At 37.9% G+C, this 15,328-nt stretch overlaps 3 protein-coding genes and 1 long non-coding RNA gene across 7 annotated transcripts in view; 3 read left to right on the top strand and 1 right to left on the bottom strand.

The window, feature by feature from the left end:
- LOC149110161 (putative skeletal organic matrix protein 5) lies at positions 1-5,096 on the top strand. The gene is made up of 6 exons (XM_089290868.1): positions 1-187; positions 814-1,070; positions 1,341-1,455; positions 3,148-3,187; positions 3,591-3,717; positions 3,874-5,096. The coding sequence occupies exons 1-6, from the start codon at positions 79-81 to the stop codon at positions 4,390-4,392; spliced, it is 1,167 nt and encodes a 388-aa protein (XP_089146994.1). The 5' UTR covers positions 1-78; the 3' UTR covers positions 4,393-5,096.
- A 413-nt stretch (positions 5,097-5,509) lies between these two features.
- On the top strand, positions 5,510-7,746 carry LOC149110162 (uncharacterized). Its single transcript, XM_089290869.1, has 2 exons — positions 5,510-6,109; positions 6,215-7,746. The coding sequence occupies exons 1-2, from the start codon at positions 5,750-5,752 to the stop codon at positions 6,314-6,316; spliced, it is 462 nt and encodes a 153-aa protein (XP_089146995.1). The 5' UTR covers positions 5,510-5,749; the 3' UTR covers positions 6,317-7,746.
- Positions 7,747-10,175: 2,429 nt separating this feature from the next.
- Positions 10,176-11,594, bottom strand: LOC149110163 (uncharacterized). Its single transcript, XR_016207697.1, has 2 exons — positions 11,370-11,594; positions 10,176-10,611 (listed from the first exon to the last, which is right to left on the bottom strand). It is a non-coding gene; the product is annotated as an uncharacterized LOC149110163 (long non-coding RNA).
- A 129-nt stretch (positions 11,595-11,723) lies between these two features.
- Positions 11,724-15,328, top strand: part of LOC149110164 (uncharacterized) — a 7,715-nt gene continuing 4,110 nt past the window's right edge. Inside the window, exons 1-6 of one of the 4 annotated variants that reach the window (XM_089290863.1) lie at positions 11,724-11,966; positions 12,391-13,167; positions 13,995-14,240; positions 14,535-14,612; positions 14,887-15,043; positions 15,208-15,328. The exon at positions 15,208-15,328 is cut by the window's right edge and continues 228 nt beyond it. In XM_089290863.1, coding sequence (XP_089146989.1) covers positions 13,044-13,167; positions 13,995-14,240; positions 14,535-14,612; positions 14,887-15,043; positions 15,208-15,328 — 726 coding nt within the window. In that variant the 5' untranslated portion in view covers positions 11,724-11,966; positions 12,391-13,043. The other 3 variants (XM_089290860.1, XM_089290862.1, XM_089290861.1) reach the window with 3 other exon arrangements.

The raw sequence follows: 15,328 nt of genomic DNA on the forward strand, positions 1-15,328 counted from the left end.
AATCATTAAAAACTTTCATTAACATTATTCTTTGAAACAAGATCATCTGCGGAAGACTCTCCAGCCGCTATCAAGAAGATGATGTCTTCTTTAACGACAATTCACTTCAAGCAGAAATATGCAATCATGGCCTACATCCTTTATATTTCGCTTGGGATCATTTTCTCGTTATGTTGTGCTTACTCTGGTAAGTCCTCACATTGTCTGGTACTTATATTCTTAGATCGATTTTAGACTTCCTTTCGGCCATCTTCACTGGTCCATGCAACCAAAGTAGAAGGCTGCAGGCCTTTCATATCCACGAAGAATTGATTTCGTACGCAATGCATTTAATATGCTCTAGTAAATATTTGATACTGGATTATCGCCTGCGTGCTCTGGCATCTCAGATGATAGTGACCGACAAGTGCACCGTGTGTTGTGCACGTCAGGGACTATGGACAATGCCGTTATTCTAAAAAAGAATATATTGCCACTTTCCGCGAAGACAGGTTTACTTTGGCGATTAACCAGCTTGATGTGTCCATTGAATTAGGTGCAACTAATCGATAGTCTATAATTCAACGTCCGAAACTATAGTTTTAATGTTGACATAAACACAATCTGGGAAGAACACCGTGCAGCATGTAAAGCCCTTGAAATCCAAACAATTTTGGGGGAGAAACTAAAGTAAAAATTGGAGATTAAAATTATCAACAGAAATTCTAATATGCATTTCTCCACCAGAAAAAAAAAAATGTATTTAGAGAAGCATCCACATAGACTACACCTTTCTGCATTTTTAATATGAAGTTTAATTTGTTTATTTCAAAGACGACGAAGGTCGCATAATTGTGTTCAAGGAACCAGTCGCAAACAAGGCAATGAAGAACCACGTGATCAGGAGTGCGGAGGTGCCCAGTGAAGGGAGCTGTCGCTTGATGTGCTATGTGGAGCCCAATTGTGTGTCCATCAATATAGGACCATTGGAAGACGGAAAACACAAATGCGAGTTGAACAACGCTACAAATGAAAACCAGTTTGCAAATTCTCTTGTAAATAAACCGGCTTTTAACTATCTTGCTATCGAGGTAATGTAATACAAAAGGCTCCTAATTACTTGCAGTCAATAAAAAAAGCCAGCAGTGGAAAATTGTAAAATCAGTGTTTTCCAGTTAAAATCCTTGTTCTTAGTTGTTCTTTGAACTCCTTCCAATTTGCTATTGGCTGCTGTGTGCGGTAGACGTTCGAATGTGTATTTGAATTTTTTTACAACTTGCTTCAACCACCAGAATCCTCTCGTGTACTTTGAAATTCAGTCTAATAGAAGATATCTCGAGTTGACTTTTTTCTCTTAACAGAATCCCTGTAGTAGCAGCCCATGTTTGAACAATGGAACCTGTCAAGCTGGATTCACCAGTAAAGGTTTTCGTTGTATCTGTCTTCCTGGATTCACAGGAACAAAGTGTCATAAAGGTAAATTTAAATAATTAAGTAAATAATAAAGTGTGACCTTTGCGATGCAGGTTATGTCGGCTATACTTGACTCGACAGCTACACCAACGAATTGAGGAACACAACAGATCGGCAGTTGGACACCACCTTAAAAGGCAGCATGATAAAACGCCGGATGACATTGCATGGCTAGAAATCTCGGACACGCACGCTCAGTTGAAAAGGCTAGATGAAGCAAAAGCGAGTCACGTAATTGCTCACGTCACGACTTAAATACTTCACTGAGAAAACAGATTTAACATGCCGCATACCTCCTTACTCCGGTGCAAAGTCCCAAATGTTCACTGACTGTCTTTTGGTAAAACCCGACACCAAAAATATTGTTGGGAAATTGTCGGCTTCCATGTTTTAATCGTTGTGTTTTTCAAGTATAATAATACAGATGATGCTATTTAGTAACAGTATGGCCGCAGTGCGAAAGCAGCATCACCAGCTTTCAATAGATGTCCTTTCGCCTAAAATCTTTAGAGTGTAACAAATTTGTGGAAGCTAAACGTTAAGACGTAGTGATTAACTTTTCTCAGGGCTTTGTATCCATTACGTTTTTAGAACTTGTTTCTCTGTAATTTTAGTGTTTTCTGGTCGACGAAATATGATATTCCTGATAAACCGTGCAGCGAAATCCATCTGCAGAGTATATTTCCTTGATTAGCCATGTTGTTTTTCCCTGGGTTGCCTGACTTTCTAGGTTCCAGTCTCTTTTTATACCTGTTCGCCCCCAAAAAATTAAATAAATGGGAGAATAGTGTGATTCAATTCGCGCTAAATTATTGGTTAAATCAGTTCTTTAAGCTTATTAGTATTGTTTTATTGTATTATTCTTTTAGGTCCCCTTTTTAACTTCGTAAAATATTTTTATCACTTATCTTACATAATAAATCAAGTTAAGACGAAATTCGATAGAAAATCGAACAATTTCAATTCTTAGTGGACAAAAATCTGGTACCAGAATAATTTTATGTATTTTACAGTCCTTTTTACATTTTCGTAAAGCTAAAGATATAAATAGTTGCCTGAAATAACACCGAAAACAATTTCTCTTGGGAACGAGAGAAAAAAAAGAATTCAAATTTCAGAGAAATTGTGCAAACACAGGTAAAATTTCATCATCAGTTTCATTTCACCAATACTTTCAAGTGATTCATGCGAAGTTCATGCAACATTTGTTTTCGACGTTTGGCGTTGCTAGAAATGATTTTTTTTTTTGAGAAGATATTTAAAACAGTCGTAGTGAAGTTTGCAATACGATGTAAATAATCTTGGTACAAAGTTTTTGTCCACTTGTTACTCAAACTTCTGGTGAATTCCGTCTTAATGACTTAATAATAAACCATAGATAAATTGATTACTCCAGTTAAAACACTGGGGAAGATCTTATGAGTTTTCAGTATTCCGAAACATAGTTCTTTCCCTTCCAGTTATGTTCGTGATGTTAACACCAATTGCACAAACTCCAACTCCTTCTTATCTTACTAATTTGCTTGAAACGTTAAATTGATGCAATGGTCATTACACGTCTATCCTCGAAGACCCATGGTCAGTTAACTGGGGAGAGACGAAGTAAAACCGGCAAAAAAAAAAAAAAAAAAAACCTGTTTGTTAATTAAATTGCTTTTCAGTCAGTTGTTTGGTTTTCTAATTCTTCCACTTTAGGTGCCGCAAAATCATGCAAGGAACGCTATGAACTACACAAGTAAGTCATTAAAAGTTTCAGGAGAAGTGTTCAAAGCACGCACGGAGGCTGCACCCACATCATGGGCGGAGGTTCACAACCGGACTCTGAAAACGCATGCAAATGGAGTCCACTCCAGATAAAACGAAAAAAATTCGACAATGAGGGATGGGACTCTAACAGATCAGATAAACTACGTAGTTAATTATTTAATAAGTAGAATACATTTTCTCGCTTTAAGAAAGGTCCCAAGCTGGTACAAAGGGCACAATCGTGGTTCTTAGAGCCAATAGTATTTGAGTAATTATCTTATTTCCTGTGATCTTTACAGTGTAAAAATCAAAAGCGCAAATTACTTAAGCATAGTGAGAGAAGATTGCCGATTTAAAGGAAGCCTGCTGAAAGACATTTTTGTATTTGACAGCTCGAGGGTGAGTCAGCTGGTTACGCTCCATGTTGACTCAAAACCAATTTCTGTTCTCTGTCACATGGGAGATTTTGGATGTGGAGATGGAGGATGGACACCAGTCATGAAGATTGACGGCAGCAAGGTATATTATAACTCAATTCAGAATATTCAGTTGTTTCGTCAAACCCTTTTAAGCCATGCATCACATGTGAAAACTGTTTAAGTTATCTCAAGTCTGATAAACTCTATTCAATAGAAGCAGGTTTTGTATAATTTATTTTCTTCTATTCCTCCTCAGAGAACCTTTCATTATACGTCGTCGTACTGGAGTGATAAAAAAGAATACCACCTTCCTGGAGGGGAGACTGGGTTTGACTCCCGAGAGACCAAGTTACCGACCTACTGGAACACATCCTTCTCCAAGCTCTGTCTTGGTATGAAGGTCGGCCAACAGATCAATTACATTGTCATCAACAAGCAGGCCTACTCTCTGTACTCACTGATCGCTGACGGGCAATACCGCGCCACCTCACTGGGTCGTAACACGTGGAAGACGCTGATTGGTTCACAGGCTTCCTTGCAGACCAACTGTAACAAAGAAGGCTTCAATGCTGCAGGTAGTCCTCAGGACTCGTCCAAAGCAAGAATCGGTTTCCTAGGTAACAACGAAAACAATTGCGTCACCCCTGACTCGAGAATCGGGTTTGGTACAGGAGGATATCATGATGACTCCAACACGTGTGGAAACGAGGCAATACTCAAACCAGATAATGGAGACAAACACATCAAAGCCATGGGTTACATCCTGGTGCAGTGATAAGGAAAGCAAAAACAAACGTTTTAAGCGAACTGATTAAAAGTCATATCGGAATAAACTTAATTCAAGCATAAATGTAGGTTAAGGAATGGAAAAAATAAACATTCTAAACAGGTTTAATTCTCGTTAAATTGCATATTACCAAACTATGAAAATGTCAATTAGCTGATAGCTTTGAACACACCTATTTGAGTTTTTACTTAAATACGTTCTCAGATATCTTTTTTCACCACGTAGTTATTTCGTATTACTTCAATTAGATTTTGTTCACGTGATCTTTTGTCAGGAATGGACTAGTGCTGTTGAAGGGAGATGGAAAACTAGACGTAAATTGTTAAAATAGCTGTCTAACAGTGGGACTAAATGAATGAAGGGCTTTAAGTGTCAATGGTATTTAGCTTAAAAAAACTAATTGAGGACACTATTTACACTACATCCATCCATCCATCCATCCATCCATCCTTTATTATCTTTCCCCATGGGGGCTTTTCGAAGACAATATGGTACAATACTACAATTAAATAATAATATACTAAAATTAATATTACATTCTAGTTTAGATAATCACGAATTTAAAAAATCTACAATTAATTTACGTTTCAATACTTTTTTAAAAATTGAAATAGTTCTACTGAGTTTTAAAGTAAGGTCCAATGAGTTCCAGATGGTAGTTGTCCTATAATGAAATGTTCTTTGGCCAGTGGCAGTTCTGTATAGAGGAATGTTTAATTGTTGAGAGCTCCTAGTGGTACGCGTGCTTATATCTGCACGTTTGATAAAAATAGAGGTCAAATAGCCGGGAGCACAGCCCGTCATGCACTTGAAGGCTAAAGTGGCACTTCGACAGTAAAGCTGGCTTGATACTGGCAGCCATTCTAATTCTTTTAGTATGGGCGTGACGTGATCGAATTTCCATGCACCACTTACAATTCTACATGCGAAGTTCTGTACAGATTGCAGTTTATCAGTGTTACAGTCGGAGGAGTTTGCCCACACGTTTGAGCAATAAAACAGCTTACTAAAAACTAGGGCATTAACAACTGTGATAAGAGTTCCTCCATCAAAAGCATGTTTAACGTGCACCTAACCGCCAAATTTTTCTTTCGCTAAAATGAATCCACTTACTGTTGAAACTAATTCGGCGAAAAAATTGTTGAATTTGGTTGAATCCTCAATTTGCTATGGCCCGCCGAAAACGCGAAAATCGCCCTAAATCGGCGCCATTTTGTTTCACGACCGAGTTCTGGGTGGAATGGGTCCAGCGGCAGTTGTGACGTCTACCCAGGAACGAAACCTGTTTCGCCGCTAGTCATTTCACTGTAGTGGCTGTGTTGCTCGTGAAGAATTTGCAGCTAAAATGCCTACGAGGTGTGTTGCAGGCGGTTGCAGCAACACCCCAGACTTAGAAAATGGAATAGCGCTTCACTGTATTCCATATTTTGGTGACGATCGGCCACAAGCGAAAAAAAGACGAAAAAAGTTAGTGGACTTTGTAAAGCAAAAGAGAGCGAAGTGGGAGCCTTCGAAGAACTCGGCCATCTGTTCAGTGCACTTCAAGCCAGAAGATTTTCAACGTTTGTTCGCAAGTTTGCTTGGGCAAAGCACACCTTATATCCCCCGTCTAAATGGGGACGACTTTGGGGTCGCTGCCTTTCCGACAATTCATGCCGTGGGAAAAGTGATCCAACCACCACAGTCAGAGCGCAACAAGAGAAAGGTGAGATGATTTGACACCTTATTTCTCTGTAAGCGTTTCTTGTTAACTTGAAGCACCGATTGAAGATCAGAGTATGCATTTATTTTGTTTTTCTTTCTTAAACAGACAATACGGGCGGCAATGCAAGCAGTATCACGGGTTAGTTGTTCTGAAAATGCAGAAGATTCCTCACCGGAAGTTGCAAAAGAAGCTGAACTTCCCTTGTGAGATAACTTTAAGAATTCCTAGGAATTCCTAGGAATTTCCTAAGAATTCCTAGGAAAAAATTCCTAGGAATTCCTAGGAATCTAAGGTGTGAATTTTCACCGTAATTCGGACTCGGAATTCCTAGGAATTCCAAGTTTACATAGAGCTGACTTGGAATTCCTAGGAATTCCTAGGAATTCCAACTGAAATATACTCACCTTGAAAATTCCTTAAAATTCGCAAAAATTCCTAGGAATTTCTGAGAATAACTTGGAATTTGTAGGATTTTTTGAGAATAGGTTGGAATTTTTTGGAAAATCTGAGAAAAACTGGGAATTATTTGTAGGCCAGGCAAAATTTTGATGATTAGGGACCGTTCATTTTTTATGAGGGAGGGGGGGCTGGTGGGATTTGGGAAGCACCATTTAAAAATCGCATGACCCCCCCTCAGCTTACCAATTTTTTCACATGGCCCCCCCTTATAGCGGTCATTTTTTGGGATGACCCCCCCCCCCAAAAAAAAAAAATTGAACAAACAATATTTAGATTTCAACTTTTTTAATATTTCTCTATTATCCCCCTACTTCACGTTATTGTGCTCACTATGAAGACAATATTTACAATCCCTATACTACAGAGAGCTGTTGTTTAAAAAACAAATCAAAAGAAAGAGAAGTCAATTTCGGATCTCCTAGTTATAGCTCGCCCTGAGCGTGTGGCATTTGGCCTCTCATTGGTATCTTCCTCATCTGAATTGATGAATGCAAGAATGACATCACTTGAGTCATCTTCTCCCCTAGAGTCAATGGCATCACTGTCATACTCATCATTGTCACTTTCATCCATTTCACTGCTGTCAGCGCTTACCCTGTTGTCATTTTGTGTCAATGTCCTGGCATTTCTCAGTGTTGGTTGGCCAGCTCTGAGAGGACTCTTCTGCCGCAAGCATGAATGTCTTACAATTGCCTTTACTTTCTCACTCTTGCTACTTTTCAAATGCTGCTTCAGCCCGTGGTGGTTCAAGTACTTGTTTTGTTCTGGAACACGTTGCTTTTTAAGCTTGGTTAGATCTTCGCACAACTCAGTCCAAGGATAATGCTCATATGATTTATCTTTTGCGTCCCTACTTAACTTTGCCTTTTCTTCTGCTCTCCTTTTCCTTTTAAATTCCAGCACTTCAAGATGCTGAAGATAATCCACCACAAACTTTGATTTGACAATAAACTTATCTGCAAATAGAGCAACGCTCTCTGGGTCAGATAAAACCAGCCTGCCACCTCCATGCTCTTTCTTCGCTTGGACCCTTGGCTGCCAGTCATCTGGATCACGCCCTTCTTTTGGGGTCTTCTGGTAGGAGAGGTAGTGGTATTCCGGTAGGCAGGAATGGTCAGGAACTGGTTTAGGATATCTTTCTATGGGTGATCCAGTCCATTCACAACAAAAAGAACAAATTTCTCCTACCTTTTCTTGACAGGACAACTTTAGAAACTCTCTGTAGTTCTCCCCCTCCTCATAGTGCTCATTCATAAACTTCTCAATCTTACGGAAGTAACAGTGGCCTGGAACAGAGTCTTTCCTTGTTCCTGCATTGTGATACTGAACCAAGTACGAAGTGTTGTGAAAAAACTGGAAATCTGTTGATGTGTTGTGTGAAACACATTGTTACATTTAATTTACAGATGTCTTTATTTGGAAGGTTTTTACCTCTACTCTAGTGATAGGCATGTATAAATGTTGCCCTGTCCAGGTAAAACAAAAAGCTACGAGTGTTCTCAAATCTTGCTAATAGTGGATTACTTTTTATAAATTTTAGCATACTTGTTGTGGTTTAAATTTATCTATGGTTTAAAATTTCTTAATTTTCAAGGTAAAATGGGGTTGACTAGCCTACACGACTTTTACGGTTCGTGACATTTGTACATTTACCGTTCTCTGTTCGGTCACTCGACCTTTCTTGTCGCTTCACTCGTGTTCAAGAAGGGCACTTCATGTTTTGTAATAAGGAGGAATTTTAGTGGAGTTGAGCCGTTAGATCGTGCTATGGCAAATTTTTACAGGTCATAGGTCTACATGGTTTCCGCTGTTATCTGCATGTCGACTCGTTGAGTTTGACACCTCTGTAATTTGCCATGTGTTTATGCATTGTTTAGGCTCATTTCTATTGCAAGATATGCTTTTAAATCTCCATGAATTTGCTTTTGAGGGACAAAATATGAAATTTACCGTGAACATGTTGCTTACTTGCATTCTATATTGTGACGCCGGGCCCGGCTGTGATTAGAACTGTTTGCAAGCACAGTAGGTAGATCGTTATCACGGATATCATATTTGTTTTCCTACGATTTCCTTCGGAGACGCCGTAGCTTTACTTTGAGAAAGCTATATGTTTGTCTAGAGACATTCCTATGTTTCTTGCAGCTATCTGATCGAGCTTGTGTTTCTCTTGCTCGATGTATATGTTTATTCCTCCTTTTTATTTCCTCCTCTTTTGCAAACCCCGTCTTTAAAATGGGGTTGATGCTATACGTTGAGTGCGTATTTTTGCTTTAAGCTCCTTGACGTTAGTTGAGTGCTGCTATGTCTTGCACGATGTAGAACGGGGCACGTCCATAATAATCATGAAAGAGGCTCATTCCAAAATGTGCAATAATGGCGAAAGCGACAAGTCGTTTAAGAAAAGGTTTACAGCTGAACGATCCAGGCAGTTTGACATCTTACAAGCAAAAGAAGCAATCTTTCTAAGTGCGGATGGCTGTTCAGAAAGGGCGAGTGAGTTTTCCATGCCAGGGTACCAGTTGAAGCCCAGTGATGGAAGAAAACTGAACTTCTCCATCAAAGAACACAGAGCAATGGTGGAAAAGTTGAATGCCACGATTCCACACTCTTTCAGTCCAATGGGCTTGCTTTAAAGCAGGGCGAACAATTTGCCCACAGTTTTAATGTAAAACAGATCAAATTTATAGAAGCTAAGTTGACGAAGATCACGCAGGACATGGAAGCACTAGAAAATAAGAAGAGCAATTATAACAGCATATTCAAGGGCATACTCAAACAGCAAATCAACAAAAGGAGAAGGAAAAAAGAAAACCGCAGAAAGTCAAATGAAAGAAAGAGGAAGCGGACTGAAAACAACGTCCAACGAGTTCATGGAATCTGTGTTGGAAACCTGCTAGGAAATGATCTTCCACAATGCCTTGTGTACCCTCCTAGAACGGCCGTCCCGGAAGAGTGTATTGAAGTTGAGCATGTTGCCACGTCGTTATTTAGAAGCGATGGGCCATACATCACACAGCTCTTGGAAGGGAATTATTTCACCAATGCTGCAAGAAGCAGAATCACCACCAACCTTGAGCAGAAAGTCACAGATTATGTTTACACCTTCATGTGCCCTGAAGAGTACACTCTGACGGAAAGCATTGCTGCTTCTTGCAGCATTGGTGAAAGAGACTCCCATAGCAGCACAAGCGGCAACGAAGAACTCGACGACAGCGAAGATGAAGATGACTGCCAGTGAAAGTTGCATTCGAAAATAACAGTGTTAAATACTTCTTTTCAGTAGCTACAAATGCTTTTTGTCGCCAAACGTTTTTTTAAAGCAAATGGAAAGTTTATAATAAATTTGTATCCTGCCTTCTATGTTTATTCTATAGCAATTTTTTTGATATTCAAACATCATGCCATTTTAAAGTTTTACTAAAATATTTCACATGACCCCCCCTTTTTCCCTTATTTTTTTGGGATGGCCCCCCCTCGAAAGTCATTTTTTTTCGCATGGCCCCCCCCCAAATCCCACCAGCCCCCCCTACCTTATAAAAAATGAACGGTCCCTTAATGCCCGGCATTAAAATAACAAATAAAGTCACTGATATCACATCAAACAGGTGTTAAATCAATGGTTTATTACATTGGTTTTCATGAATTTAAACATAAGAATAATTATCCTGTTTCTTTTTCATTACATCAAGAATCAAAAGTTAAAGAAACAGATATTAAGGTCAAACTTTTACATGTTTGATAAAAAGAGAACTTTTTCAGATAATTTACTTACTTTTTTAGTTTTCAAATCCAACAATTTTCCATACACAAGATTTTAGCTTAAACTATTGTTATTATGTGGAACAAATCTGGATTTTCATGATTGTACAGAATCAATGATAAGAACAAAATTGAAACATTCCATAAAATTAAAAAAGGCTGAGTTTGGGCAAACTTAGCTGCTGTTCAGTTATTTCTGTTGATTCCGTAGCTTCTTTTGTTGCCCTCTAATTAGGGTGTCAACAGCTAGCCTCTTCATCTTCATCTTTGTTGTATGACATCTAAAACAAAATTTAAAAAATACATTACATTGTGATATATATGAGGTACTGTAAGACTGAGATCCAAATATTTATGTGCTCACAGTTAATACATGGAGCTAATTAAGACCTGACTGTAAGCTGGTTGAAATGTTAAAGGAGAAGACTTGATAATTGTGAAGGTGCTTGTATACCATTGATAAATATGTTACATAAATCTTGAGCTTACAGTATCAAGGTTTTCCTTCTTCTATAAGTGTATCAACAACTCTCGAATTGGAGGATATATATCACGGTTTTTAGCCAAATTTAGACATTAGAAATATTAAAAAAGACACTTAAAACATTAAAGGAACATTTAAATAACAGAGTAAACACAAAAGAATATACGGATCGACAAAAATTGAAGATCAACACGGATTGCCATACAGTCAGGCTGAAACACCCAGGAGATATTATCAAACTCATGCACACTGTGGCTGCCTCGTTGGAGTTTTTGTCAAGAACTTTGACTGGGATCAGAGAGAACTGCTATATTTGTTTCGTTTGAACAAGTGTGGCAAGAGTAACGACTTGTTATTCGCAAATCAAATTGTTTAGGCACACACTCTGGGCAACCTAAATTGTTTAAACTTTGCTTTAGCCAGAATTCATTTCATGCCATGACTGAGTGACCCACTCGTGTATGATTCGTGATGATAAAGTTCATTGAAAAGCTTTTGTCTAAATACAAGAATTTACTTTGTATAATGTAAGGTTACTTGAATTTGATTACTCACCAAATAATTTTGTATACGGCTAATCTGTCCTTTGAATTTTTCCCCGTTGAAACATCCACAATAAGACTTTCTTTTAGCTCCAAATCTTCGCCAAGAATAACTTGTTTCTCGATAATGACACTCACGCTGTTTTCTTCTGGTCACAGGACCGCAGCAAAAACCATTTTGATATAACTTTGGAAGTGAAATCTACTAAAACGCACAAGCGATCAACCGTTAACGATGAATTCAAAGATGGGCGCCAAAAGAGAATGAATTGTCACGTTCAGTCACTACGATAGTCACGTGAAAATTCGCGTGCTGTGATTGGTGCAGTCGATCAGTTGAGGAGAGAATGGAAACAGGAGAAGAAGGAGAGAGAGACTGGCAACGAGGTTGCCGGACCAGTCACTTTCGATGGCAATTCTGTTTCCATTTGCACGCTGTTTTGGTGGTCTTTTGAGAGATGGGTCTTGCTTCAAAAGGAAAAAACTACACAAACTTTTTACGAAGAAATCAAGGAGGAAAATGGAACGTACTTTAACTGGTTGATCTGTTCCCGACGGTTGTCAAGATAATAAAAGATCGTGAGGCACTTAAATCAAGTTCGCTGCAAAGGTAAGGAATCCAGTTTTATAGGGATTTTCTGTTATGATAAGCTATAATTGTAAATAAATCAAACTAAGCAATGCATTGGGTGCTCTTTAAAAACCCCAAAAGCCGAAATTCACCTAAAAGGTTTAAGATCGACTTGAGGAAACGAGATAAATTCTGCGAAATAAGCTTAAGCTTGTTGTAAGTCCACCAAATCTATTTTCAACACTCAGTCAGCACAATGCAGCAAGTATAAATTTGCAATGCTTGTCATTTTTTCCTTTGAATTATTTATAAGTATTAACATGATATGAGATCTATAGTCTTTTCAATACATCAAGATGTAGGTTTTTTTTATTTGTCATTTATTTATGTCAGTTATTTATTTGTTTCCCACTGACTCATAATCTTTTTGATTCTTTTGATTTTGTTGTGTCATGAATTAAAGTGACCGCGAGGACAAGGAAATGCAAGAAACATATTGATGATCCCACTATACCCATACCAAAATCTACAAGATTCGACAACATAAATCGCTTAAAGCAGTCTTCCCAGGCCAGTTGACGTCATCTCCCTCCCGTGCATCCCTTTTTCCTGGAGATCATTTCCAGCACCATGAACAGGACACCTCAGAGTTTTCCGCTCACCTGAGTGAGATGGCTGTTGGCAAAAATGTTGTGGATGACTTTGATGGATTATGAAGTGAACCTTTATGCAAGAATTGAAGCTTCACAGAAGCATTTGATGAAATTGAGTTCCCTATACCTGCAAAGACTACAGAAATACCAATTGATGTAATACACAACAACTCAGATTTGTCCACAGACAGTGATTTAGATAATGATGTTGAAGTTTCAGTTCCGACTCCTCTGAAGAAATTGAGAACTCTTACACTGATGGCCATTCACTGGACTCCCCTGATGAAAGTGAAACTAATGGTTCCCGAGAAAAAAAACATTTTCTGCCAAAGAATATGCCTGTATGGCTATTCTGGCCTTAATTTCAAGACATTGTATGACAATGACAGGCTGCTAAAGATATCCTTGTTTCAATGAAACTACTGGTAATTTGTCCAGAGAATGTCACCGTACAGTTTTACAAATGTACAGCAAGAGTGTGGAAACTGTGAGCTTTTCATTTATGACATCTGCGAGAAATGTCTTCCTCTTTTTCCTAAAGTCAGAAAGGATCAAGTCAAAAATTGTTCAACAGTGGGCTGTGATGGGTATGTGTGTGAATCTACAATTATATTAAATATATACATGCACATATATACTTTTGGTTTTATTGAAATTGTAAATAATATATATTCATTTATGCTGACAGATTTTTTTGCTTAATCTATTTATCAAATCTAAGAGCATCCATTTTTCTATCAGTTAAACTCTGGGTGTTTGATTTAAGGGTCCATACGGGCACATATACACTAACAAATCATGTTGGATCTAAAAAGCAGTGTTATCAGTGCTATAGCTTTATGTTGAGTTGTCAGACTTAAACTGGAATTAATGTACATTTGTTTGGAAATAATTACCTTGGAGCTTGACAACAATAAAAAGGTATGGAACTCCAGAGAAATGATCCTGTTGATTTTTACTAATTCACAGAAACTGATTCATGCACTGAGTTCATCTTTAATTTTGACATTTTGGGAAATTTACAGAAATTTCCAACAATGTTTCATGTGTTTTAGCTATTCTCAAAACTTCCTAGATATTCCAAACACATTTTTTAAAACAGTCTGGAAATTATAGGAGTTCCTAGGAATTCCCGATAATTCCCAGTCATACTTTTCACTATTCCCAAATATTCCAAAATATTCCCAGAAATTCCAAGGTCTTGGATTAAGCATAATTTGCATGACTTGGAATAACTTGGAATTCCTAGGAATTCCCAATAATTCCCAGTCATACTTCCACTATTCCCAAATATTCCCAGAAATTCCAAGGTCTTGGATAAAGCATAATTTGCATGTCTTGGAATAACTTGGAATTCCTAGGAATTCCTAGGAATTCCTAGGAATTCCCAGACTACTGGGAATTTATTTCGCAGGGGTTAGCTCTCCGACTCCACTTCTAGATTCATTGGAAGGTACAAGCCTACAGCAGACAAGAGACATCTGTGAAATATTGAGCGCTCATGAAGACGATGTTTCAGAGAGCGAAAAGGAATCCCTGAAGGATTGTGTGACATGTGCTGTCATGGCCAACAAAATCAGACAGCTAAAAAACAAGCTGAAATCGCACCAGGAGAAGTTGATTGCTGTGAGGAGGGAGCGTGGTTTTTTGCGAAGGACAGGTAATTTTTGTATTAGAAATTTTTCCCTCTACGAGGCAATAGATAAAATTAGGTACATGTATGTAAGTGTTTCAGTTTGAAATCAGCGTCAATTTCTACATTCCGATGTTTGTCTATAGATATGCTCTAGTGCATATTTAGCAAGATTTGCTATATTTATTTTTCCATTCTTCTGGCCATTTTCACAAAGCAAAGTACATGTAGATATATGATTCAATTTTTTCTACAATCCTCCATTTATTTTCTTTGAACATAATAATATTTGCTAATATGATTTTCTTCTTCCATGTTCAGTAAAACGACTACAAAAACATCTTGAAATTGACCAGGATCAGGTGGAAGCTACATGCAGTAAAAAGTCTGAGCCTATGGGTATGTAGTAGCCACAAGTGAAGAGCTCTTTCATTTTGTAACTGCACTAAATTGCAATTCCCTCAAGTTTTGTTTGGGGCATCAGTTGTAGATTTCATATTACAAATTCAAAGTCATGTTCAAGAGCCCTTATTATCAGTTGAAAAGTGGCACCAACAAACTAAATAATATTATTACATGTGTTATTTCCTTATTAATTTTAAAATATTTAATATTGTTATTAACTTTAATTTTTATTATTGCTCGAACTAGTTTATTGTTGTTGTTGTTTCAGAGGAAACAGTGTCTTTCACAGAAGGTGAGCCACACAATCAAGATCTAGATGGTGGTGAAGAGGAAGAGGAAGAGGAAGAGGAGGAGGGAGATGACCAGTCATACACTGAAACAGAAACAATTGAAACAGAAGATGAGGATGAACTCAAATCAAACCGGTTAGGCTATCTTATTTATAAGATTTTGTTTCTTAATAAATGCAATGTACATATAAATAAACAGGGGCTCAGCTCACTGGCATGAAGTGATTACTCCCATTCACTTGGTTTGTTTCATGGAATACTTATTGTGCATTTACATAATTATTTATTTCCCATTGTAGGTTGTTTCTGAAGAACACAACTCTCTGCACAGAACCAAAACATATTGTATTCCTTTCTCAGCTTTTTTTGCTGTTTAAGTTCTGTCACGTGTGCAAGGCTGACAATCCCATGGTGGAGGCA

This window comes from Orbicella faveolata, unplaced genomic scaffold (genome assembly GCF_042242905.1).
Source record: "Orbicella faveolata isolate gen_17 unplaced genomic scaffold, um_ofav_v1 contig_24, whole genome shotgun sequence".
Classification (NCBI taxonomy): Eukaryota; Metazoa; Cnidaria; class Anthozoa; order Scleractinia; family Merulinidae; genus Orbicella; species Orbicella faveolata.

Excerpts from the sequence above, each read along its gene's own strand:
- LOC149110161 (XM_089290868.1), top strand. The coding sequence starts at position 79 with ATGATGTCTTCTTTAACGACAATTCACTTCAAGCAGAAATATGCAATC. Across the intron at positions 1,456-3,147 it reads AGGAACAAAGTGTCATAAAG|GTGCCGCAAAATCATGCAAG; the intron begins GTAAATTTAAAT and ends CTTCCACTTTAG. Across the intron at positions 3,188-3,590 it reads GAACGCTATGAACTACACAA|CTCGAGGGTGAGTCAGCTGG; the intron begins GTAAGTCATTAA and ends TGTATTTGACAG.
- LOC149110162 (XM_089290869.1), top strand. The coding sequence starts at position 5,750 with ATGCCTACGAGGTGTGTTGCAGGCGGTTGCAGCAACACCCCAGACTTA. Across the intron at positions 6,110-6,214 it reads CAGAGCGCAACAAGAGAAAG|ACAATACGGGCGGCAATGCA; the intron begins GTGAGATGATTT and ends TTTCTTAAACAG.